We start from the raw sequence: 25,630 nt of genomic DNA, 5'->3' as shown, positions 1-25,630 counted from the left end.
TGTTTCATTTCATTTCATATTGAACCATTACATTTACAACAACTATACTACATAATAATAAATATTTCCTTTCTCAGATTCTTTAGAATATTGCTATCAATACAATTGTGCTTAGTAGTTTGAGGCATTACGAAATCTGATATATTGTGTAATATTGTCCAAAATCCTGAATCAGTCACTGAAAAGTCAAGAGCTTAAATTGCCTGGGAGTGTGAATACGAAAAATGGCAGCTTTCTAAAGGAATTGTGATAAGCTATCGAGCTCTAATTATCAAACTGTCATTTAATTATATGTTCCGTTCAATTGCCGGGCGGGTCTATAGAGAGCGTTTCATAGATCAATTATGCGGAAAGGATATGACATCACAAGTATAACTGAAGGCGAGGTAAAAGAATCTAAATGTTCAATAAACTTTTTTATTGCATGTTGAATTTTGTGATGCAACAATAATACAAGGGGAAATAATGTGAAATAAGTTCTGAAATAAATTAATAATTAATTTATTTTTTAAATAGCCAGCCATAGAAAAGTGAATCTGAGATAATAGCACCTTTGTGAAAAGATTGAATTATCAAATCTACACATCAGCTGGAATGTTTTCGACTTTAGCAAATGATAAACAATGAATACACTAGTTTTTTTTACATTACAAACAAGAATCTAATTATGTATTTGACAAGTTTTAATGATTTTCAAAGTACCGTAAGATTTTTCCAGTGCTGTGGGTGTTTTCTGGAAATTGAGAAATTCTGTTTTTGTGATCGACACTATTTTCAGAAGGTTATTAATACAGTTTTTTGTATAAAAGCGGTCTGGCTGTTTTTAGCAGAACATAGAATTGACCTTACTGCACCCGATAACATCGATATTAGACTTTTTCAATATTGTGGACTGGCTGCTTTCTGCAAACTATGCACATTCAATTGATCTTCAAGAAACAGACTTCTTTGTGTCGTTGGAATAATTTTAACATTGTTTAATAAAATTAAAAACAGCAGATGAATATGGATAACTATATAAATATGTAATCTCATTATTATCATTTCCTTTCTGCACCGAATGGTGTATAAGGCACCGCATTGATACACCAATTGCAGAATATCTTGGTCGTTTTTGTTACATTAAGGTAAGATGCTCAGTCTTACGCTTCAGGTGCCAGTCCAGGGACTATGAAATATTCTAGTGTTAAAACGCCTTTTTAAATAAATATTTCCTTTCAACCATGTCAGGAATCGAAAACCTCTTGCGTGGTATGCAAATGCGCTGACCATTACACTACGAGGCGGACAATAATTGTATTCTCACAATGCATTTATTATTGACCTCACACTCAATGTGATATCTATTTGTAATAGATACATAGGTACCACAATAAAAACTAGTTTATGACAATCCTAGAAAATAGGACAAAGGCAGGATGTGGCTTGTAATTATTGATTAAATTAAATACTAATTTGCATTATGTTTTGATCAATATTTTGAGAACATGCTTTTTTTATTTTATTTTAATATGTTGATATCATCAACCGTAGGCATGTATAATTTTTTTCCTGCAAATGTTTTTAAAAACATACAATACAGTTTGTAAAAAAAAGTAGATATCAATTTACTGAATTGTACCTTGATAAGGAAGCTTTTGTAGCTTCAAAACCGGTTGGTTATAAAATAAGAAATAAGTGGTTAAAAACAAAGTTTTTTTAATCTTTTAATTGTAATAAATTACCGCCAAGTCAGTGCTTCAAATATGGATTCCAAAAATTTTATAGTTTTTATTTTTAAGAACACACGCTTCACATGAATAATAACACTGACAATTAGTGTCATAGGTATGGCAATCAAATTATCTGAATGTTTCACATTTCCTCTTTCCTTACCTATCTATTTACTCCATATGCCTAATTGTAAGTATAAAATATCTAAAATAATTGTACATATAACACGTTTTGGTTATCCGAATTATGTTTCCAATAATCAGGTGTTCATTGTACTATACGACATTTCTTAGGTATCCAGATGTTTATTAACTGAGATGGATATGTTCTCATCATCACTATGACAGCATCATGTGCATGGCATGTGATGTTAATGACTTTATCTCCCTTAGTGGATTCACTCCTTTTTTTTATATTCTTAAAAGCGTTTTTTTATATATATTTATTCTGCTTGGGTAGGAAAAGGCTTTAGGCGTATATATTGTTGTTGTATATTTAGTTATAAAGGTGCTAAACTTGCTTTGTGTCTTTGTTGTTCTCAATATGTGTTATTTTCAAAATGTTAATATTATTTATGTCCCGAATTGAGTTATTGTAACTCCTGGGAATGTAATTCAACGTATTTTACTTTGTGTTATATGATTTATAAATAATAAAAAAATAAATAAAAAATATGAGAATAATTTATAAAAATAATTTAATAAATTAACAAATTACAACGGGGATGGAGAACGCCTTAGAGAAGGAAATATGGAAGTCTAGGCATTTACAGGGCTTATGACCTGTCATTGGCTGGTTTAAGTGGCCACTTTTCACACCGTGTAACATTCACCATTGTGCCTATGTTTGAACATCCATATTTCTCAAGTTCCTCCATCTTAATTTTAGTGAAGTAAAAGAGCTGAAACCTTTACTGTTGTAAAAAGATTCATCTGATTGAATTATTTCACAAACATAATATTGTAACTTAATGAATCATTTAAATTTGTGCACTTGGGAGAGTGGTCTTATAATTTTTTAATAAAATAAGTTTTTAGTTTATCTATAATAGGTACATGCGAAGTTTTTTGATTTTTTACAAAAAAAAAATCATGAAATTTTTTAACTTTACTAATACAGTTTGTATATTTTTTCTTAATTAATTTATTTGTTCCTTCCAAATATTTTGTTATACAAATTACATTGTTTAACTACACCGCATAATACGTAAATTAAATATTAAAAATTCAATTTTTGCATAAGTGCAACTGCCTCTACTTTTTTTTATACGCCTCCACGCCCTCCACTCGTTTGCGAGTGACTACTTAATGACCTAAATTCAAATATCCAAAAACCGCGGTATTTTATCTTTTATCTGTCAACTGTCAACTTGCTGTCAATTTTTATTTGGGGTTATGTGGTTTCCTTGTTATCAATAGATGATTTGTATTATTTAAGTATTATGGATCAAAGTTTATAAAAGCGTCTGTCAGAGCTCAAGCTTACGCTCATTGCATAAATTCAATTGCATCTTAATAATTTATCTTAAATGTTAATAGTGCAATATTTAGAAAAATGGCACAGGATGAATCCTCAGTTGACGTTTGTAAACCAATAAAAAGTATTTTGGAACTTGATAACTTTATGGATAATCCACCTTATTGGGCACAATTAGTGATTCCTCTAGTTAAAAGAAGTAAAATTATCAGAAATTCAGATTTATATGTGAATGACAACGTTTGTCACTTTGTGAAAAATGAGATGAGGTTACCATCGAGATACGAATATGGATCTGTGCCGAAAACTCTCGTCTGTCATGATATGAAGAACGGATACCATGATGACAGGTACACTTCTTTTATATCACTATAGTTTTTCATAAGTTTACGCAATTTAAGGTCTTAAATTAAAATTGTCATTTTTTCCCATCGATTCTTTCAAGTAAAATCTTCTTTTTCTTCCTCTTCGTTTAGATCTGTTGATCTGTTATGAAAGAAAGTTGCTACACTTGCGAAACTAAGATCTAACTGTCTCCATCTTTTAGATGGTCTACCAGGAATACGATGACCAGGTGGAATTTCCTTAGCAGCAATGTAAGGGATTCTGGAGTAGTCCATTCTGTTAACATGGTCTATCAAAAATCTTCTTGCTCTGCTCCATCGCAAAACATCTTCATTGCCACCGGTCCCCGTCTTATTTTTTTCATTGCGGATTTGGTCTCTAAGCGTTTTCCCTGTGATTGCCCTTAAAGTTTTCATTTCCTAAGCAGATTCTTTGTCCTGGTAGTGTCAGTTCTTGTTTCCATCCCATATGTCATGGTTGGCCTGGCGCGTGTCTTATATGTCCGTACTTTGCCTTTTATACGCATATGTTTATTGCTCCAAATAATATTACGAAGACATCCAGATGTAAAGGAGGCTATATTGGTCTGCTTCCTAATTTTGGAGTGCAGATCACTGTTGCTCGAGACACCTAGGTACTTGAATGACATAATCATCAAGTAAAATCAAAAGACTTATTTTCTAATGGGTAATTAAAAAATTAAATTCATTAATTCATTTCGGACAAGTATAGTCCTTTCATCTCTTCTGTACATTGTATTTATAACTTTTTCAACTTGTTTTGATTTAGAATCATGAATTAGATTATTTAGAAATTTTAACCATGTTCATATTCTTAATCTTAACTACTTTCATTGTCAAGGTATTAAGTTAATAACTAATTAATTATCTAAATATTTATTAACTTTTAACCATATTTGCATAATGATGAGCTACTCTGTTCTATAAGACTTCACATCTGGAACTTCAGTAGAACTAGTAGAGAGCCAATCATAGTCAGGATACCGGCGCATCTGGGTATTACAGGTAATGAGATGGTAGATGAAGTGGCGAAAGTGGCATCAATAGATGGCTCTCGTCCTCTTGACTATCGAGTGTGTATTTCTGACATGTCTCCTCGAATTCGTAATGAGGGAAAAAATCAACGGAATGCTCAATGGGAATTGACTTCCAAATGTAAGGGAGTATTCTATAAAAGTATTCAAGAGAGAATTCCAAACTCTCCTTGGTTCCATTCAACAAACCTGTCTAAGATATTGATCTCTTACGTTAGTAGGTTACGAATTGGTCACTAGCACAAATGGCCATCTGTTTAAAATTAATGTTGTGGGAAGTCCATGGAGTGAATGTGGTCAGGATCATGAGACTCCAGATCACATATTCTTTGGTTGTCCATATATAGATATAGTGTGTACTCCTCCTTTAAAAAATATCCTTACCCTATTAACATATCATCGCTACTCTCCATCCTTGATCCTGAAATTATCCATCGTATAGGAAGATTCTTGTCTGAAAATGAGATAAAATTTTAGGTTTCTTCGGCTTTTTTCATTTTTACATAATTATATTCCTAGTGCTATGCATATTATATTTTACCCCTGGCATATCCTCCGTTTTAGGATGGATGCCTACTAAAAAAAGCTTATTTGACAAGAAACAAGTGTTTTGGAAACCGGTCAGCATTAGTTAAGCTAATATTATGAAAAACAAATGTAGAATATATAATAACATTACATTTTTTTTCAGTTCTATCAATGGTACCGATAATTATGCGGCATATTCCTTTTACCACTGGGCAGCCATTGATATGTTTGTTTATTTTAGTCATCACTTTATAACGATTCCCCCTTTAGGATGGATCAACGTAGCCCATAAGCATGGAGTACAGATACTAGGTATTTATTATATACTATTCTTACTATTTAAATTACAGTTATTTTGTTTCAAAAATCAACCAAAGCAGCATCAATTTAACTGAATTTTAGAAATAGAGATGTATGATAGAACAGATCTTAGACTCTGATTAAAATTCTACATAAGAATTTTACCATTTCTACTTTCTATACTTTAATATCATAAATATTTGAAGTTTGTTCATCAAATAATTTTCTCCTAAATTTGCAAGTCTGTTTCTGACTTCACAGCTTACATTATAAGTTATAATCAGCGTCGTGGCTAGGGTTATGAGCGCCCCTGGCAATGTTTAAATTTTAGGCCCCCCGAGACTTATTTTCTAAGAAGAGAACGAGAAAAGAAGGCTGTGGGTCTGCAAAGTGCATCTCCCTGAAGGTTCCGTCTTTGTCAGCCGCCTGGCTTTTTATTTCCCTACCCACTTTTAAATTCCTCAAGGTCTACTAACTGAGACTGACAATAAAATCTTTAAAAAAAGTGCTAGCCTCCTTGCGTAAATTACCAACTGTCGCTCCCCTAAAACACGTTCGTAACTCCTATCTTCTTGCCCCTACAGACTAACAGATCGTCATGTTTTTTTTGTAGTGATAGTGAGAGGACTGGCAATCGATGCAAACTACTTTCTATCTTGAAAAAATATGTTATTCCATATGGAATAAGAATTTTCCAAAGATAAATGACAAAGCTAATTAATTACCTAGCTAATGCGAGTGAAGCAGCGGATTTAGTCTCTTTATAAGTATTAAAATACTTGTTTATTTAGGTACTTTAATAACAGAATGGCAAGATGGATACAAGATCTGTGAAGAAATTCTAAAATCAGAAGATTCTATGCAAAAATTTGTTCATCAACTTGTCACTGTAACTAAGTATTTCAAAATAGATGGTTGGCTTTTGAATATTGAGAACAAAGTTGATAAAGTGGACATGTTGCTGAAGTTTGTTAAATGTTTAACGCAAAAGATGCACCATGAAAACCCTAATTCCGTAGTACTTTGGTATGATAGCGTGACAAACAAAGGGACTCTTGAATGGCAGAATTGTCTTAATAATATAAATATGTAAGTAAAACAAAAATTTGACACATTTCAACTGATTAATTTAATTTAAAAATGGTTTAAATTCCTTATATAATAGATTGAAAAATAAAATTATTCTGTTGTACTTCAGATGATATGCCCATAGCTATGTATTTATTTATAATTGCCAATATCAAGCGTTGATTGATTCAAATAGTGTGATTATTTAAACTTTAACTGAAAGTATCGGAAAAGAAAACTAATTTAATATATAATTGGTGATGAAAAATGAGTTTTTAAAACTGGTAAATTAACTTATATAATTGTAACCAGAGTGTTTTGTTTATTATGTCACTTTATTATAATTCATGATTGATTCGAACATTTTTTAATGTATTTAGGGAATTTTTTAATGCTTGCGATGGCATCTTCACAAACTACTGCTGGAAACTAAGTCACCTAGAAACGAGTGTAGAGACAGCAGGCTCCCGAAGACATGACGTGTTTATTGGTGTCGACGTTTGGGGGCGCAACTTCTGGGGTGGAGGTTGCTTCAACACAGTTGAGGTTATTATTTATTTCTTCAACTCTGTTTCCATTTAGTATAAATATTTCATTTATAAACAAAATGCTGGCATGATTCAAATGCGTTATGTGTTTTTATAAATTATTTTATTCAAGCATTTTAAGCAAAGATAGGTGTAAATGTAGGAGGGCTCTGTTAATGCAGAAATCAATAAAATGAGGACTGCTAGGGACTACTATACGTAAGCAGGTCCAGCAAGATGGAGTGTAGAAAGAAAAGTATGATGCTTCGTCACAATAGATCTACATAGGTCGCAGTTATGTCAGGAGCTCATGTAGCACAGACCCCTATTTTTTAAAATAAGAATAAAGTTAGACCACGACTTAAGAATATTATTTGGTTTTGAATATGATTTGGATGTATTTTTTTTTATATAATGGCGTTGCCTGTTAAATTTAATGCTTTTTCCGATGTCAAGTTAAATTATTTTAAAAACAAACACGCAAACAAACAAATATCCTATTGCCGTATCTGCAACATAAACATAGGTAAGGCTAACAGTTCCGAGAAAGTTCTCTCCTTTTTCGTTTAAAAACTAAAAAGGAGAATCCCTTTTCAAAACGATCAATCCTCCACCCATACTTATAACCACTGTCACCCATCCAACAATAGTCATGCACTTCAAATTGATTCCGTTATTTAAAAAAAAAAGTAAAAGGTTGTATGTAAATGAATTCCTGCTCGCTAAGATCTTTGGTTATTTGTAGAAAGAGAAATGGGCAGGGCTAAAGTCTTGAAAAAGGTTGGCATTTGGTCATTTATTGGGCAAACAAACAATATGTAGTTGAGATCTTCTTTCTCAAAACGACAATCGCAAATGGGGGAGCCAAAGACACCAATTCTTGCCAGGTTGGTCCTCTTACAGCAATGCCATATCCTCATTTGACAAATGGTGGATGTGTCTTTTTTGTTCAGCAAAATTAATTTGGATGTATACTATGCTTGTAAATGTGATCTGCTGTGGTAGCACATAACAGACTGTATATGTTTTTTCCATAGTTCATATTTCACTCAACATCAAACACTGCAATCAATTAATCTCTTAATTGTACAGTAGGCCTTTGGTGGATTTGAATTCTATGTTTTTTGGAAATGGCAATTTATGTCAATGTTAGTAAATAGGTACCTATAGGTATTTTAAAATTTTAGTTTAGCATAGATTTTTTGTACGTGTTAGTAGGTATCTGAAGTATTTTAAATAGATAGATTGAGATCAACTGAGTAATCTGTTCATTCTGTATTTTCTACCCGATTCAATGAAAATAATGAGTACTTTTATCATGTTTTTATTCCTTTCAGGCTGTAAAAGAAATACATAAATTTGATTTATCGATGGCAATATTTGCCCCTGCCTGGACCCACGAAGGCATACAATTCATACAAGCAATGGACCAACAATATAAAACAGAAACCAAAGATAAAACCAAGTCATGTTCTACCAAACATTACGATTTACACACCAAAAAACGTAAAATTGACGATTCTAAATTCTTCATGACGTGTGCTTTAAGAGAGCATTTTTTTTTAAGAGAGAGTGCTTTATGGAATTCTTTTTGGCCGTATTTAAACACAAGAGGTCCTTCTCAGCTGCCATTTCAAACATTTTTCTGTTTAGGAGCTGGAGAGAAACGACGAGTGGATGGTGAGGTGAGATTAATATATATTGACATTTATTGCAAGAGAGAGAAAACATTTTTAAAAAGGGAAAAATAAATGTCTAGGTTGTATTATTAAGATTGATAGGTAACTTCACATATTTCCAGCAGATAATCCTGTTAACAATCATAATTTGTCACTTCCATAAAATATTTTGAAGTAGGTAAAAAAACTTCATTATTATATCAAAATGCTCATAGATTATATTTTATGTTTTCAATAAAACAAGCAAATTTATTGATATCAACTGTGTTCAGGTCAAAGGCTTCAAACCGTAATTTTGGAAAAATCTGTTTCATTATTTCATATTTGTGTAGGTCTTGTGTACATTCTAGCAAAAGGATTTGAAATGCAAACATCTATCGACTTAAATCCTTGCCAGAATGTGCATAAGACCTATGCAACTAGGAAGTTCAGTGCTACGGGAAATCGGAGATAAAAATATTTTCTTACACGCAGTAAAAATTAGAGCATTGAATTGTACAGCGTAGATTCTTGAAAATGTATGAAAAAAAATAACAACAACGGACTACTTTGAACCACGTCACTAGTTCTTCCGAGTCAACCAATGTTGTGGTAGATTTCACCAATCTGCTGAACTCACCAAGGAGAAATTTTAACGTCATACGCGGAGTAATTTCAAAATGACATAATCATTTCAAAAAATTGTAGGGTTGATAATATGATAATTGAAAATATTGGCTTAGCTTGATATTAAAAAAAAAAAAAATTTAAAAATATAAAATAACTACTGAACTTCCTCATTTAAAACACATTTTAAATAATGAAACCGCTTTTTCCAGAATTTTAGCTTGAAGCCTTCGATCTGAACACGACCGATATGTATGTATATAAATATCAAAACAATAAATATAATTTAACAGTAGGTAAATTAATATCACATTTAATTATTGTGATCTCAGAGGGAATTAAACCCTTATTTTTAAGTCTACTGTTTTTACATTTACATCAACCACCTGTCGGCATTTACAATAATTTTCAATGTTTTTTTTTTACAATAATAATAATAGTGCTGATACCTTTTTAAAAAATAAACAATATAAATTTTTTGTTTTTAGTTTTTTACATTTTTTTTTATTTGTAGGTTACAAATGATTCTCTATGGTTTAACCTGAGAGAACAAGAATATCAAATATCCGTTCCATTATGCTCAAATAGCTATGTTCTTGAAAGTGTACCCGAGAAATCACAAGATCCAAAATCATCAACGTCAGACACTATTATTAAAGATAAGAAAAGAGAAAAGCGAGATGATACCGATAGTATTGCTGAAGATTCTGAAACCAAAATTGGTGAAGATATTGGCAAGTTAACCAACTCAAAAATAGATGAAAATTTAGACCAAGTCCAGGACTCTAACGAATGTGAACTGCATAGTATGTTTAATCAAAACTGTTCAAAATGTAATACCGAAGAAAAAAATGTCGAGGAAACTGTTACACAAACAAAGGTTATAAATTCAGAATCCTCACCAAAAGAATCAAAGGCACCCATTAAAAAGTTCATCGTCAGACCAAATCTTAAAAGCGAAACATGTATTTCACTATATAATGAAGACTGCTTACGAGGTGGGAGCTGCATTAAAATTTCACCAGTAAATCCTGATTTACTCAGTGTTCAAGATGAAATTATAAGACTGTTGATTTGTGAATTTTTGTGTGATCATAACTTTATTGTGTATTATGCAGTTAAACAATTAGAAAATGGGGAAGATCAGGATGTAAACCTTTTGATTTCGCTAAAAAATAATAGCACAGGAAAAACGTTCAATGTCGTCTTGACAGAACAGACTACTTACCCTCAAAATTTAGATAGAATTATTGTGAGCCCAGAAAATAAAAATGATGAGGTAACATTTAAGAAATTGCAAGAAAATTTGTTGTCTAATCATTCCGGATTTTATGTACCAATCTTAAATGAAAAAAACTGGAAAATAAGGTGATATATTATGCATTTTATTTATTGATCATTATATATATGTTTAGTTAGAGCCACCATATGTTCAGTTGCCACAAAGAACTAGACACTTGCTTATGGGGGAGGGAGAACGATATTATATGTGTTTAGCTGATGATGTTTTCTGTTTTACTATTGCTATCTGATTTAAATATGTTAATATAGGTTGTATATGTTGAAAGTATGAATATTTTGAATGCTTGGTGTGGAGCTGTAATACTGTTTCGATTGAAACCACAGTTTTACTTAATGAATCGTAATAAAAAAATTTACTATCTGAAGTACATTAGTTGAAATATTTTTTGAATGTTTTATTCATAGAATTAATTCTATGCTTTTTATACTAAAAAAGCATCTACAAAAAACAAATAACAAATTCGATATTTCAAAAAATAATAGCAACATTTGGATAGATAAAGCTACACACATACTCAAGTAAAACTCAATGTTGTCAATCAATGCTGTGATAAAAAAATCAGGTGAAATTTTAAATTTAAAATACGCGGACTCTTTGATTATGGCAAATCTTTTTAAAAATATTTTTTATGTTGGTAGTTTTTATGTCACTGACATGTGTGTCAAATGTCATGTCAATATCTGCGTTTGTCCACGGTAATAGTTCCAGAGATAATGTAGAACTATTTGAATAGTTCTACATTATCTCTGGTCGACGGGTCCGCGCACGTGTTTTGTGAACGGCAAAAAGTTCATTTAACCGCTCTCAAGTAAAGTTGAAGAAAATCACATGCATCGTTGTTCTAAGACGATTTGTTTTGAGTTTCGAGGATCGGAAAAAAAACGTTGGCATAAGTGTATTGTATTGTATCGGGGGGGGAGTACTTTGAAGGCGATGAAATAGATTTGGAAGAATAAATAAAGATTTTAAAAGTTATAAACAATTTCACCTTATTTTTTTATCACACTAACATTAACCTGTTTTAATTTTTGAAATAATTTCGCTATTTTTGCCTTGATAGTGGATTTGTTTGACAGAAAAGTGTTAAGTAAAATAATCCAGTCAGCAGTGTAAAGAAACATTTAAAAAATCATTTGTTTAAGCAAATTTATGAGTTTTTCATATTATGCTTTTACTAAATAAATTTATGTCTTGTTAATAAGTTTTTATTAGGCTGTCAATAATGTAACCAAATTAAATCATGGTAAATACTTTATTATTTATATCTTCAATTTTTTCTTGAAATGTCATATCTATATATTTTTTTGTTATAGGTATTTTTTCTTGAAGTTTCCCAATAGTACAATGCTGGAAATCAACTGCGAACTTACAAAAAGAAAGGGTTCCATTCTATTGGGAGGTTTGGGAGTTGCAAAGGATATTGTTAACTTTTAATGTGAAAATCGCAATACTTCGAAAACATTCTTCCAAGAGGAATGGACAACATAATCGAAAATATTGAGTTTCCTGCCATGTTTAATCTATTATTTTTATATCTGTTATTGGATAAAGAACCCAATATCTTGGATAAAAATGTGAAAATCTATTTTTTGTGTAATTATTACGTCTTTAAAAAAGTGTTTAAATCTGTCATTTACATTTCCCGCGAAATTAAGCAGTTTTTGATGATTGATTGAACAACCTAATTGATTTTTTTACGATTTCGTATACAAAAAAAGCAAATCAGTCGATTCATGTTGACATAATTCGCTACATAAATCCATTAATTAAATAAACTTTAGAACTCGTATTTTGTGCCCAGTGAAGCTGCTATGAATACATTTTATGTTGCAATTTCACATGTCTTACATATACGCATATTATATTTAATAAATAAATTTAAAAAATATTTGTTTATGATTTATCCAAACATTTAATTTTGAGGGCCGTTTTCAATAAGTTGTCAATAACTCACTATTAGAAAATGGGAATCAAGTTGAGGTAGAGTGGTATTCGAACCACGGACCTTTGAGCCGTGAGTTCGAGACACTAGCCACGGGACCACAACCAAATTCGACAATAAAAGAACTTACATTATAAGAACTTATATTATAAGAACTCACTTTTATTTATTTTTTGTATTGAAAGTAAAGTATTTGTACAGTTTTTGCCAATAACGCCATATTACGACACTGAAATTGAAAACCAAAGTTCTAAAAAGATAATAAATATTTGGACAATTATTTTATTTATTGGGTAAGATAACCGTAAAACACACATGAGATTATAATTAAAAAATGTATAATATTGGTTTTAAAGAATGGGTTAATTTGTATATATATATATATATAGTTGGATAATTTATATAGCGCCATTTTTGTGAAAATCACCTCAAGGGCGCTGTACAATTAATAAATATCCCAGTGCGTCTTGCAGCTACAGAGTGCATAGACAGTTAGAAATTTAGCCCCCATTTACACATTTTAAAAATTGACAAATAAATTTAGTGTATTAATGATACCAAAAAAATAATATTAATATGAATAATAAAATGGAATGGATAATATCTTGCATATATTTATTTAATCGCCAAATAATATTTATGTATTATTGTGATTATTTGTTATTTTATTACGTAGGTAGGGTATGTTTTATTTTTTAATAATTTATTTTTAATAAAGTTTGAATTTTTTAAATGCGTTTTTGTGTAGTACAGTAGAACTCCGTTTATCCGAACTCCAGTCGTTCGGACTACCAAATGTTTGGATCGTTATCAGAAAATAAAAAATAAAGGAGATAGATGTTATAAAAACACATAAAAAAGGGCGCTGGCGGCCGGCGTATTTCTTCGTCGAAGCAATGAGGAAGTTCAGTGCTTTTTGTTTTTTTTTTATTATTTGTTAATAGACTATTAAACTAAACCAATTTTTCCCCATTTTTATTTATCGTATTATCAGCACTATGATTCTTAAAGTTTTGTATTTCTGAAATATCTCCGCGTGTGATGTCAGAGGTTCTCTTCCGCTTATTTTCGATCAGTTCTGCCCATTGGTCCATTGACGCCAAGCGAATCGGAAATCTTCCATAACTCTCTTATCACTGGTTGATTCATATGAACTTGTGATGTCGTTTAAAGTAGTTCGTTATTTTTATTTTTTTCGTAAATTTTCAAGAAACTGCAGTATAATTTAATGCTCCAATTTTTACCGCGCGCAAGAAAACATTTACAATGAAAGCATCCACCCCTTTCCCGAAACTGTTCATAAAGACTTACGTTTTTCTTCAGTTTCGCATATCAATATCAATTTTTAAATAAATAATTAATCGAAAATTTAATATTTCTTTACAATCAAACCGCGGAAATAACAAAACAAAGAAACTTTAAAAGCTTTCATTGTACCCCTCACTGCAGTATTGTCAATTTGTGATCAATCAAATATACATGGTCAGCACAATCACCTTTTTCTAATTTCCCAGTATGACACTGAAGGGAAACGGTGTTCGTTCCAAATTGAGACCGCGGCCGCTCGCTCCAGATCCCACCTCGGAAAGGAAGAAAAACGCAGTAATACAAACAAATAAAAAAACGACACCAAACCCGAATACATATAGGAAACATTAGAATAATTTGCCTTATACAACATGCACTCAAGCAACAGAAGAAAAACAATGCGTATCTATACTAAATCACAGACAAACTACTGGCAAAATCCTAACACAGATCCTAACATGATCCTTATCGAACTCAGGCGAAATTACTTCTCGTCATAGTACTGAATTCCTCGCAAAAATCATTATCCTAATACTAACAGTAGAAACAATCCTATGCAAAGACCCTAATCGTCCTAACAATCTCTCAGACCTTAGAGCAGACGAAACGGGTCCTAGAGCATGGTCGTATTGCAAAAAAAACGTCCGTATTAGTGACTTTAACTAGTTTTAAGTACTCTTATCACAACCGATCAAAATATCGGAAACTCCCGCCAATTAGTTCAATTTCATTTCGATTGACCACTTGCCATTATTTAGAAAGTTATAAGGTTTAATCTTGCGGTTTAGCAAAGCCATTGGGTTCAAAACTACGGTTCGCAAGCAATACGCCCATGTTAGCGAACTTAGCAAACCGGACAAGCTCAATTTATTTTTAGAAACAAACTTATTTTACTAAACATAAGATCATAACACCCGATATACGAGTAATATAAAATTAAATAAATGAAGGTTTATGTACCCAGCCGTGTTTTCTGCTAGTAAATATTTTACTGTATTTCATACATTTACAATAATTATGACTACCATAGAGGCAACGCAATAACAAATTAAAAAATATGAGACCTGCTAAGTGTTTGCAAAGAAAATAATTAATTAACCAAAACAATGTATTCCAAAAAAGGCGAATATATAATATAACGCAAAATCAACAGAGTATCAACCGAATTCAATGAGCTGTTTATGAAATTAATTAATTTATTGTGTTTATCTGATGATGAAATCTGTTACAAGGCGTAGTAGCTATGGGCTAAAAAAACCTTTACACTATCGAAAAAACGTAAATTTCAATTAATGATCAAATTAACAGAGAAAACCTAAAGAAAAATACCCATAATGTCATAAATAACAATTAAATTAATCACTTAACATTATTATTAAGCTGAGTCACTTTCCTATTGATATAATAATAATACATTTTATTCCAGTAAAATTTAGGGAAATATCACGTTTTTTTTAAACATTTTAAAAGTAAAAAGGGTCTATGAAATACTATCCAATGATAAAAATATTTTTTTGCTACTTAGTACCATAAAAAATATTTTTAAATTTGTAATTTTGAATTCCCACAAAAACGGCAATTGCATTGGCCATGCCCCTTTTACGTCACGATTCATGTTTATTTTTAACTTTGTTCCAAACCAGTCGAATTTTTTTAGAACATCGTCACGAATCTTGACGTAACAACTATCAATGCCAAATATGTCGCGTTTTTCTAGTGACATATTTTTTTACATTTTCTTTTTAAAAGTTATATATGAAAACATTCCTCTACAATACCCATATTGATTTTGAAAATACAATGAATTATTCTTAACACATTTCATATATTTTTATCGGTATTCGTAGTACGTGATATTTCATTATAAAACAAAAACATATTTCATTTTAATATAACCGTGTAGAGATAACTTACATAAAAAATTTAAAAGATAAAATCTTCTTCAAAAATTTAAACTAAAGAGCAAAACAAAAACGAATAAAAATAATCAACTTGTAAGGAAAGAAAGAAAAAAGAAATCGAATGAATTTTTGCATAAATGAGATAAAATAAAATAAATTATCTTATATTATGTCCTTATGGCGGTCTCAGCATTCCGAGCCATCGCTCGAACAGGGGTGAATGGATCCACCCTGCGTGAGAAAATTCGTTATGATTTGTGACCAACGCCAGAGTAACATTTAGACTAGATTTTTCATGATATACAAGTACATAATCGTAAAATTGATTAAATTTTTATTCATAAAGCTGAGAAAATTTCTCATGGAGAAAGACTTCTCCATTTGCCTTCATATCGTGCAGACTGCACCCAGGTCCCACCGACATGCCGGTCTAGGTAATCTCTCCACCTCAGCGTCCGCCCTGCACTTCTCTTTGTTGTTCGAGGTCTCCAAGTCAACCGGCTTTTTGCCTATTTCTCGTCCGAGCTCCTGGCTACGTGGCCCGCCCATTGCCATTTCAGGATAGAGATTTTATAATAATTTATCCAGAAAATAATTCACTTTGTAAAAAAATGTTATGGATGGAAATGTATCTACTATCTACGTACATTTACCATTCGCCGTCATTACTTCTGTATGATTTTAATCAATTTTGGTACATAACGGGTAGATACGAGTGACTAAAGTTTAACTTTCTTTAATTTTTTCTTTTTAATAGAAATGCGTTTGTTATTGCGTTACAATTTTGCATAATGGACACTTGGAACAGATAATACCTATTGCGGCCATTATACCATAACGTTTGAAGATAACTGATCACGTATACGAATTGTGTAGCTGATTCTGAGTAGATGCTTAGTAGTATACTCGTAGGTGTAAATTATAGATAGTTAGTAGATAGCATGAAAATTTTACTGCCTCATGGGCAAATTCAGCCCTAGGGTCTTATGTGGCCCAATTATCGTATATCCGTTATTTTTTAAGTAGAGGTGATTACTCTTATTAAAGCTGTGCCAATCTAAAAGGTGCAGATTTGCTGCCCATTAAGATAAAACCTTTATTCTGAGAATTGATTTCTTAACTAGCACATGGTGCAAACAGAATGCTTTTAAGTATCTGGGATATCCTTAGTTATAAAAAAGTAATTGTTTTGGTCAACTTTGAGTACGATAGTGATTGGATGCCGGTATTACCTAAGCTGATTTCCATTTTGTTTAATGTTACATAGTTTGTAAAGTGATATATAAATAATTAGGCCATAAGCCCTGTAAGTACCTACCAAATTACGTTCTCAAATAGATTATCCATTTTTCTTGATGTATTTGTCAATCGTGATTTTGACAAATATATCATCATCACCCCATTGAAAATACATCGCGGTATTTTTTTTATCTGGACACTTGAAGATGACTTCATAAAAATAAGAAGATTCCAATGGTTGGGCCATGTGCACAGGATGAATGATAATCGTACCCCAAAAAATATTATTTATGCCACTTCGGAAGGCCGACGAAGCAGAGGCAGACCAAAATTAAGATAGCTGGATAGTGTGGAAAGTGACACTAGAGCGATTGAGAAGAGACGCAGGGTGCGGGGAGGAATGGATACAGATTCTGGAGGAGGCCAGGGCCCACAACGAGCTGTAGCGCCACTGATGATGATGACTAAAAGATGACAATAGAATAATTTAATTTTGTAGTGTCTGCACTTGAGAATTTTATTAGTTCGTGCTTCGTGTAAGGCTGATATAAGCATTACCAACAAAATCAAGTAAGAAGTTCTGCGTTGGTTTGGTCATATAGAGCGAATGAACTTACGATGCAAATATTGATGTATGCAGAAAACGAGAAAGATCAGATCCAACAAATAATTAAATATCCAGATGCTGTTCTAAATTGCTTGATAAGTCGGAACGATTGCGGAATGCTTGTACGTTATATCTTTAATCTTCGCAAATTTGAGCACAAAACCGAATACCGCGCAGCTACACTGGCTACACTGGCAGTATCAGGCACATTCTATCACTCCTTCACAATATTGTAAATAATCCCACTTCGCTTGTTTATCTGAGAGAGCTCTTCCAACCTCTATCACAGCATTAAATCAGAGTAAGAAGAAAACGCGTCATCTTTCACACTGCGTTTTCCTTCAACTTTTCCTTGCAGTATTATTGGAATAATTTCTTTCATATTAAAACTAATATGTAACTTGCTATCACTATACTTTCATAGTATAATAATTTGTTTATTTGAATTGCGGAGAAATCAGAGCACTTCTATAATAGACTTCTTTAACGATCAACCACCAAATTTTGCGCACAAAAAATGACCTTAATAAACAGCAATTTGTTGGATTCCGCGGGCATTGTTATACAAATTGACTATCGCGCAAACAAAATTGAAAGTCATGCACTTATGTATCAATCATCATATGTGTGCTTGTACCTAGTGCCTACATATATAGGCCTATTTCAGACGACCATAAAAACCCACACGGCACGATAAAATAACATGCGTGAATTGATTTTCATTGCATGATAATTATTTTTGTGTATTTAATGGCAGACAAACTCATAAACCAGTTCATTATGAGGCCTACTAATCGCAACTTAATTTAATTTCCGGGATTTTTACCTGAGAGCAGACGCTAAAGAAATAAATGAAAAATTATAGATTAAATATAACCAATTATAATTTTAACCTAATCCACACCTGGTGGTGCATTGTAAAAGTACATGCAGTGTTCTCGATCATATATTACAGGAAGGTAAAGTGATCAGTCTCACCCTTCATATGCCAATCCAGGGACAGTGAAATATTGCTTTATGAAACCACCTTACAAACAAATATTTCATGTTGACCCTTCCGGGAATGGACCCCAAGACCTCAAGCATCGCAGGCGAACATCCCAACGACTACCGTTCGAGGCGGACTTTTCTCCACTCGATTTATCGATTTATTTTTCTGGGTTTTTCCAGAGAGTAGCAATCCTGGTCATATTACACACAAGTAACTGTATTTATCCGCCCGGACACTTTATCGTGTGTATATCAGTCAACTGGGCATCTTTTTACTATGTGCGGGAGATAAATCTTCCAACAGGTCATTCGCTTCTGTTTACTGAAGGTATTCAGAGTATGCTAACGAGGATAATTTATCCAACCACATTTTAGGTAGAGTGCATTTATGACTTAACTTGATGACTAGTTTTCACTCCAATAATTTGGAGACACTCTTTAGTGTTGTTTTATTGCTTTATGCTGCTAGGTGTGAATAACGTCGGGGTCTCCAATGTAAGATTTTGATGTTGGAGGTTGGAGCTCCTACCCCAGTTGGACATTGACAGAAAACACGATGTTGGTGTTCCAAGGTGTATTTATTACATGGCGAATACGGAACTTTTACGGAATACGAGAGTAATGGCGATGATGACTTGAATTGACTGCACTTGGACTACATGCTGGAACTGAGTGACTGCGTTGAGCTGACTTGGTCGAGCTGAGTCTTTGGGCTGACTTGCTTAGGCTGACTGGGCGTTACCACGTCCTGTGGTTTCTTTATAAGCCACATTCCTTTGTTCTTCATGTCTCCATGGCGTGAATGTACTGCAGGACGTTGCTCTTATGTAGACGGACATTTTATGTGGAATACTGTTAGTCTTGCATAATATAATATTTTGTTACAATATTTTGAGTTTGTCCAAATGTTTGTAGACAAAATACGGTATTTTACCCTCTAGGGAGTCATTAAGATTAACAAATTACAACATGTTACCGATTATCAAATTACAACATGTTGTAATGACTCCCTAGGTGTTGAAATCCAATCTTTTGTCTACAAACATTTGTAAAAACTCAAAATATGGTAATAAAACCAATTGGTTTAAGAAAACGTTTCGAAACTGGAAAATTGAATCCAACAGATGGAAGAATTGAAGAAATACAGATGTTCAAACATAGGTAAAATGGTGAATGTTATACAGTTTGTAAATTGGCCACTTAAACCAGCCAATGACAGATCATAAGCCCTGTTTATGCCTAGACTTCCATTATTCCCTTCTCTAAAGTGTTCTCCTTTCCTGTTGTAATTTGTTAATCATAATGTATTTGTATTCAATGACTCGCGTCATCTGTCGTCGCTCCATATTCCCGGTGAAATCCTTTCGCGTGTGTGTCTTATCGATCAGTGGACTATGACCTCCACAAATATAACCATTTTTTTAAACCACCACCATTCCTCATTGTATACCTAATAATTATTTACCGTAGTAAAAAAAATATCGTGTAAACTTGCCTTTACGGCGCCATAAGTTGCGCAAATGTCGCCTGCTAGGGTGTGGTACTTGTTTTAGAAGGTTCCAGTAAGACATGCTCTTATAATGGAGTCATTACCATTTCCAATACTGACTCGAGCAGTAGAGACTGCACCGCCATGCGCCACCGCCGCGGGGCGAAACTGTTCCAATGTAAAATATAGGTAGATAGTAGATTCAATTTAATTCAATTTATTTATTTTAAATATAACATATACATTACAAACATATATTCAAAACGTACATATTATAAAAAGAAAAAAATACACGAAAGACACTCATGTCAAAGTAGTAGGAGAATCTTGCTCCGGAAAACCCCTTCGGATACATGGAACTGATCAATATCCAGAGCGATGTTGTTCATCATAGCGGTAGCCCTTCCAACAGGCACAATTATAGGTAGGTTGGTCCTGTTTATTGGAATATGAAACAATCAAAATCCCAGAATTATCGATCATACCGCGCAACAATCGATAAAAATGTGTTGTCAAATACACATTTCTTCTAGTCTCTAAACTGTTGTAGCCAAGCATACCCTGGAGAAACTCGGTCGGGTAGAGCCAAGGATAATACCCGAACTCTCTCATGTAGAGATATCTCAGAAACTTCTTTTAGATTTTCTCTATCATAAGAAAGTACTTCAGTTCATGTGGCCCCCAAATCATCGAGCCACTCTCGAGCCACTCTCGAGCCTACTTCGCACCAAGGAGTTGTAAAGAGTTCTCAGTACCTTCTGTTGAATAATTCTGGGTTGATGTACAATATATATTCTAATTTAATCTGACAAAACGCTTGCCTTGATATTTTACCGGAAAAAAATTTTTTTTGTTCTGTGTCCGGCCAGATAAATAATACAGTTCTGTATAAAATAGGTCCAGTCCTCTGTTTTGAACGAAATGTTTAGCAAACAAGATTTTGTAATGAAATTGTGCTATTTCCAAATCATCAGAACTTTTAAACCAAATGAGATAATTTTAAATATCTGTAAAGAACATTCAATAAAAAAAAAAACATTCTGATTATAATAATACATTTATTAAAATAGCGAATCTAGGACTACCGGTATTTTTTTTACTAAAACAAAGTGGACTTCAGAAAAGGCGTAATTTGATAAAAGTGGACTTTAGTGTTTTACTTATGTATAAAATAGTTTATTGCGATAATTTCTCAATGTTTTACTTCAAAATGGCAAAAAGTGGATTCCCGTGCTTTATCCTCTAAAGCCTAAGGTACAGATATGTATTTGCTGTCCTGGGTTCGATTCCTGGGTGGACATAAAATACTGTTTTTTTAGATGGTTCTACACTGCAATATTTCCTAGACTGGCATCTGAAGCGTAAAACTGATCACCATTCCTTAAATGTAACAAAAATGATGGTGATAGCTCTGATTGGGGCACTTATGCAGAGCACTATGTTTCACTGGGCTCGGATAGGAAAATGATGATGAAATAACTACAGATTTGTGACGTAAACTAGTATTTTATTCGGCACAACCCAACGACATCTTACATAGATACAAAATAGACTGTATTTTTCACATAGAACTCGAAGAATGCCTAAAAAAATTGCCTATCATACATTTAAATAACAGATAAAACAAAGTTTTCTATTATTATTATTGATAATAATAATACACTAGCAGCTATTATGTATTTATTTATTTGACACTTTATATACATATACAATAAATATACATATAAGGGCGGGCATATTGCCTTAAGGCAATTTCTTTCTACCTACCCAAACCGTTCAGTTTGAGAAAATTATAAATACATGGACATATTGAATCTTACAATTTTAAACAAAAATTAAAAGCAAAGATTAACAAAAATAAATATATATATAAAAAAAACACCATACTATGAAGAGAGGAGAGGGGATGGGAAGGAAAGAAGAAGGATAAAGGAACAATTTGAATATTTATATAGTGACATTTCAATCTTGACTTAAATGTAAATAAAGAAGGGGCGTCTCTAACATTAGTGGGTAGATTATTCCACAATCGAGCGGCTACTACTGTGAAAGAGGAGGCAAGAATTATGAATATTATCTGATGCGTGTATATCAAGTGTGCATGGTTATTAAACATCATAAATTGATGTGTGCATCTAGGCGGTTTTTGAACACATTAACTGAACTAGCACCAATCACTTTATCGGGAAGGCCATTACATTTCTCCACAACTCGGTTTGTCAGGAAGTTCTTCCTGGGGTTGGATGAGAAGGAGGTAGTGTTGAGTTTCAATGAATGACCTCTGAGATGGCGGTTTTCATTCATAGTGAACATTGATCTCAACGTGGGTGTATTATATTGCTCAGTTAAGATTTTGAAAGTTTCAATCGAGTCACCACGCTGCCTCCGCTCTTCCAGTGAACTTAACCCGAGCTCCCTTAAGCGGTCCTCGTATGATTTATTTCTTAGAGAAACTACCATTTTAGTTGCTCTTCTCTGGACGTTCTCCAACAAGTCTATGTCTTTTTTTAAATATGGACTCCAGATTTAATAGGCATACTCCAGGAGTGGACGAACATATGTTTTATAAATTTTCCATGAATGACTTCAAACATTATCTGCCTCAACAAATGTATGCGTACGATAAAATGTATAATCCCTAATCAAAATGTATTACATAAAATATATACAGCAAGTATTACATTATTTGTTGCGTATTATAGAAATTATTTTGGTTAAGTAATTCAGTCTATAAACGAAATTAACTTTCAATCATTAAGCACGTCGCGCGTCGTGTAGTGTCTGCTGTCTGTCAGAACTCAGAACAATGCAATGATGATCATGGCGTATGGCGTTAGAAGGAATGCCATGCTCTTGGACGTGCCCGAAGAAAGGTGTCTAGAAAACTAATTTCTTCAAAATTGGATCGATTGTGTTTCAACTTACTATAATCGAATCAATAATGCGCCGCAATCATTTTCCAATAGCATACAATAATTTATATCAGCGAAAGTGAACACAAGGTACTCAGCGACGTGATCTTACATAGGTATAAACTATCGCACTGGTATATTTTATACATAAAGTAAGTTACCTTTAATAGAAATAACAACAAAAAATTTGCCAGTATTCAATTTTTTAACTAATAATAACAGAAAAATAGAAAATCACGTTTTTATAATGATTTTTTTGGTTGCAAATATCTCATTTCTACAGTATGTTTGGCAAAATTTGAACGCCATTCTAAGGTCAATATGAGTAATAATATTTTGCTAAAAACGTACCGTAGTAGTTAAAAACTAACCACCAATAATTAAAAAAAAAAAAACGCCATTGCATTGAAAAGGGTATATATTAAAATATTTTAGTTGTTAAAAGGATTTATAAATGCATATTTTTACGTAAAATTTAAGAAAAATACCGCATTATTTATGCAATGTAAAATGTTTGTGTTTGCTTTCAAAAACAACAAAAATAAGATTTTGCCACTACAGTTCTTTTGTTCAATTTATTATCTTTAAATCATTTGAACCAAATTTACTTTAATACTAAGTATTTGCATGATAATCATTGTACCGAAGTTTGGTCTAAATTTGAAGAGGCGTAATCTGTCAGTTGAAAAATAGTTATATAACTCTTGAGTAGAAATACCATAAAAAATATTGTTTTTATTTAGTACATGTTTTCATACTTCTTTGAAGTGCGCAATTTCGAAAAAAAACTGTGTTTTGAAATGGCTAAATCGTATGAATTCCTTATTTTATCTCTTAAAAATTATACTACTTTATTCATACAACGACCTTAATTTAAAACACATATCTAAGGAGCCGATGGCGATAACACAGTTGAGTGCCCTAAGCATATTCTACATTTTTCTGTCATAGTGCTGATTTTGTTGTGTGACTCAAGATTCTTGAGTAGATTCTTTTTTATTGATTACATTTTTGCATCCGCATATGAACTTTTTAACTAACCTTACTTTCTATATTTAAAAAATATATATAATGTATATAAAAAATAAAAAGATAAATAAATAATGTTAAAAAATGGACCTTTATGCTTTATTATATATAATAATGTATTTTATAATCTGAAAGTATATTTTATATTTGTAACACTTATTGAAAAGAAGCAAAAAAACACATTTGAAATATTTTTAAATTTTCTTCGGATAACTTGTTATACGATTTTAAAATCTATGAAATAGGTATATTAGATCGTTTGATGCCACATTCGCCATCATATAATACGTATAAAAATAAATATGCCTAATTACATATTTTTTAATTAAATAACTTTTAAATTTTGTAATTTTTTTTACCAGTCTTTTAATTGGATAAAGTATTTGAAGTTCAATAAATAAAAAAAATACTTTTGGGTAATGTATGGCATTATATTATGTTAAATTCAACTCAATTTTTTATTTGGCCTAACCCCTCATTTATGATATTATATAATATATAACTTTTTTTATTATAACGTGTTATGTATAGGGGAAGGGTGTACAAAATGACATAGATTTTTTGTAAAATGAAAAAAAAAAAATTGTTAACTTGTTTAGTAAAAAATCTCTTTGGTTTAAAATGAACACTATTTTTTAACATCTTAGCACTATTGTTGTAAGAAAAAATACAAATCCATCAAATAAAAATACAAAAATAAAAACATACTGCAAAAATCCGTTTTGCCCCACCGGGTGTACAAAATGACATACGATATATACTTAGATGGGATGATTCTTCAACACTTTTTAAAAACAGAATTGATAAGTTTTTTTTATGAATATTAAATAACTAAAATATTAAATGCACACTTCACAAACAAAAATCTTGTTTTTTTTTATTTAAACCCGCACATTCTGCATGAACCCAGTTTCCACACCTTATGCATTTTAACCATGTTTCACCTGGCTTTGATCTCGTATCTAACTTATTACAATAAATGCATGAGCAGTCATCTTCATCGTCTGTAAGAAGAAGATCTTCAGTGTCTGAATCAATAATCAATTTTTTACATATACCTTGTTTACACTTTTCCAGGATATGTTTTTTCTAACCTTTAGCTTTAGCCTCTGATAAAATTGGAGGCGTATTCAAACGTCATGTTTTACGCACATAATTGCGAAGCATTATTATTCTTCTCAAGAAATAAAAGTATTAAGAGGGGAAAAATGACAGAGTATATCATTTTACCCTACCGGTACGTATGTCGTTTTGCCCCACTACGTGAGTTTTTAAAAACATTAAAAAATATCACATTTCACTTAGTAAATTTTAACAAAATTATAGTTTTTCATGAAGATTAACAATGACACAACATATCCTTTCAGTTTGTGTTGTAGAATAATACAAATAAAAAAATAATAATACCTTCGGTGTCCGCGCAACAAAAATATTGTTTTATTTAAAAAAGTAACCCGCAACACGTCCTTCTCGGGCGGTCGCCATAAGCGTCCTAAATATTGGTGAGTATTTATGTATCGTACCAGTGCTCATTCTTGTGCAGGTTCAAACATGACCAAGAGTTTGGTTTCTGAGATATGATTACTATGTTATTTCACCCGCCTATGTCATTTT

At 32.1% G+C, this 25,630-nt stretch overlaps 1 protein-coding gene across 1 annotated transcript; it reads left to right on the top strand.

The window, feature by feature from the left end:
- The first annotated feature begins 3,007 nt into the window (after positions 1-3,007).
- ENGase (cytosolic endo-beta-N-acetylglucosaminidase) lies at positions 3,008-12,476 on the top strand. Its single transcript, XM_088223937.1, has 7 exons — positions 3,008-3,539; positions 5,280-5,428; positions 6,208-6,505; positions 6,865-7,030; positions 8,349-8,696; positions 9,811-10,664; positions 11,913-12,476. The coding sequence occupies exons 1-7, from the start codon at positions 3,268-3,270 to the stop codon at positions 12,031-12,033; spliced, it is 2,208 nt and encodes a 735-aa protein (XP_088080063.1). The 5' UTR covers positions 3,008-3,267; the 3' UTR covers positions 12,034-12,476.
- The last annotated feature ends 13,154 nt before the right edge of the window (positions 12,477-25,630 follow it).

Source organism: Micrasema longulum, unplaced genomic scaffold, assembly GCF_059751315.1.
Source record: "Micrasema longulum isolate JH-2025_06_02 unplaced genomic scaffold, ASM5975131v1 h1tg000260l, whole genome shotgun sequence".
NCBI lineage: Eukaryota > Metazoa > Arthropoda > Insecta > Trichoptera > Brachycentridae > Micrasema > Micrasema longulum.
Note: the sequence above shows the minus strand (reverse complement) of the source record. Positions and strands in the feature narration are given on the sequence as shown.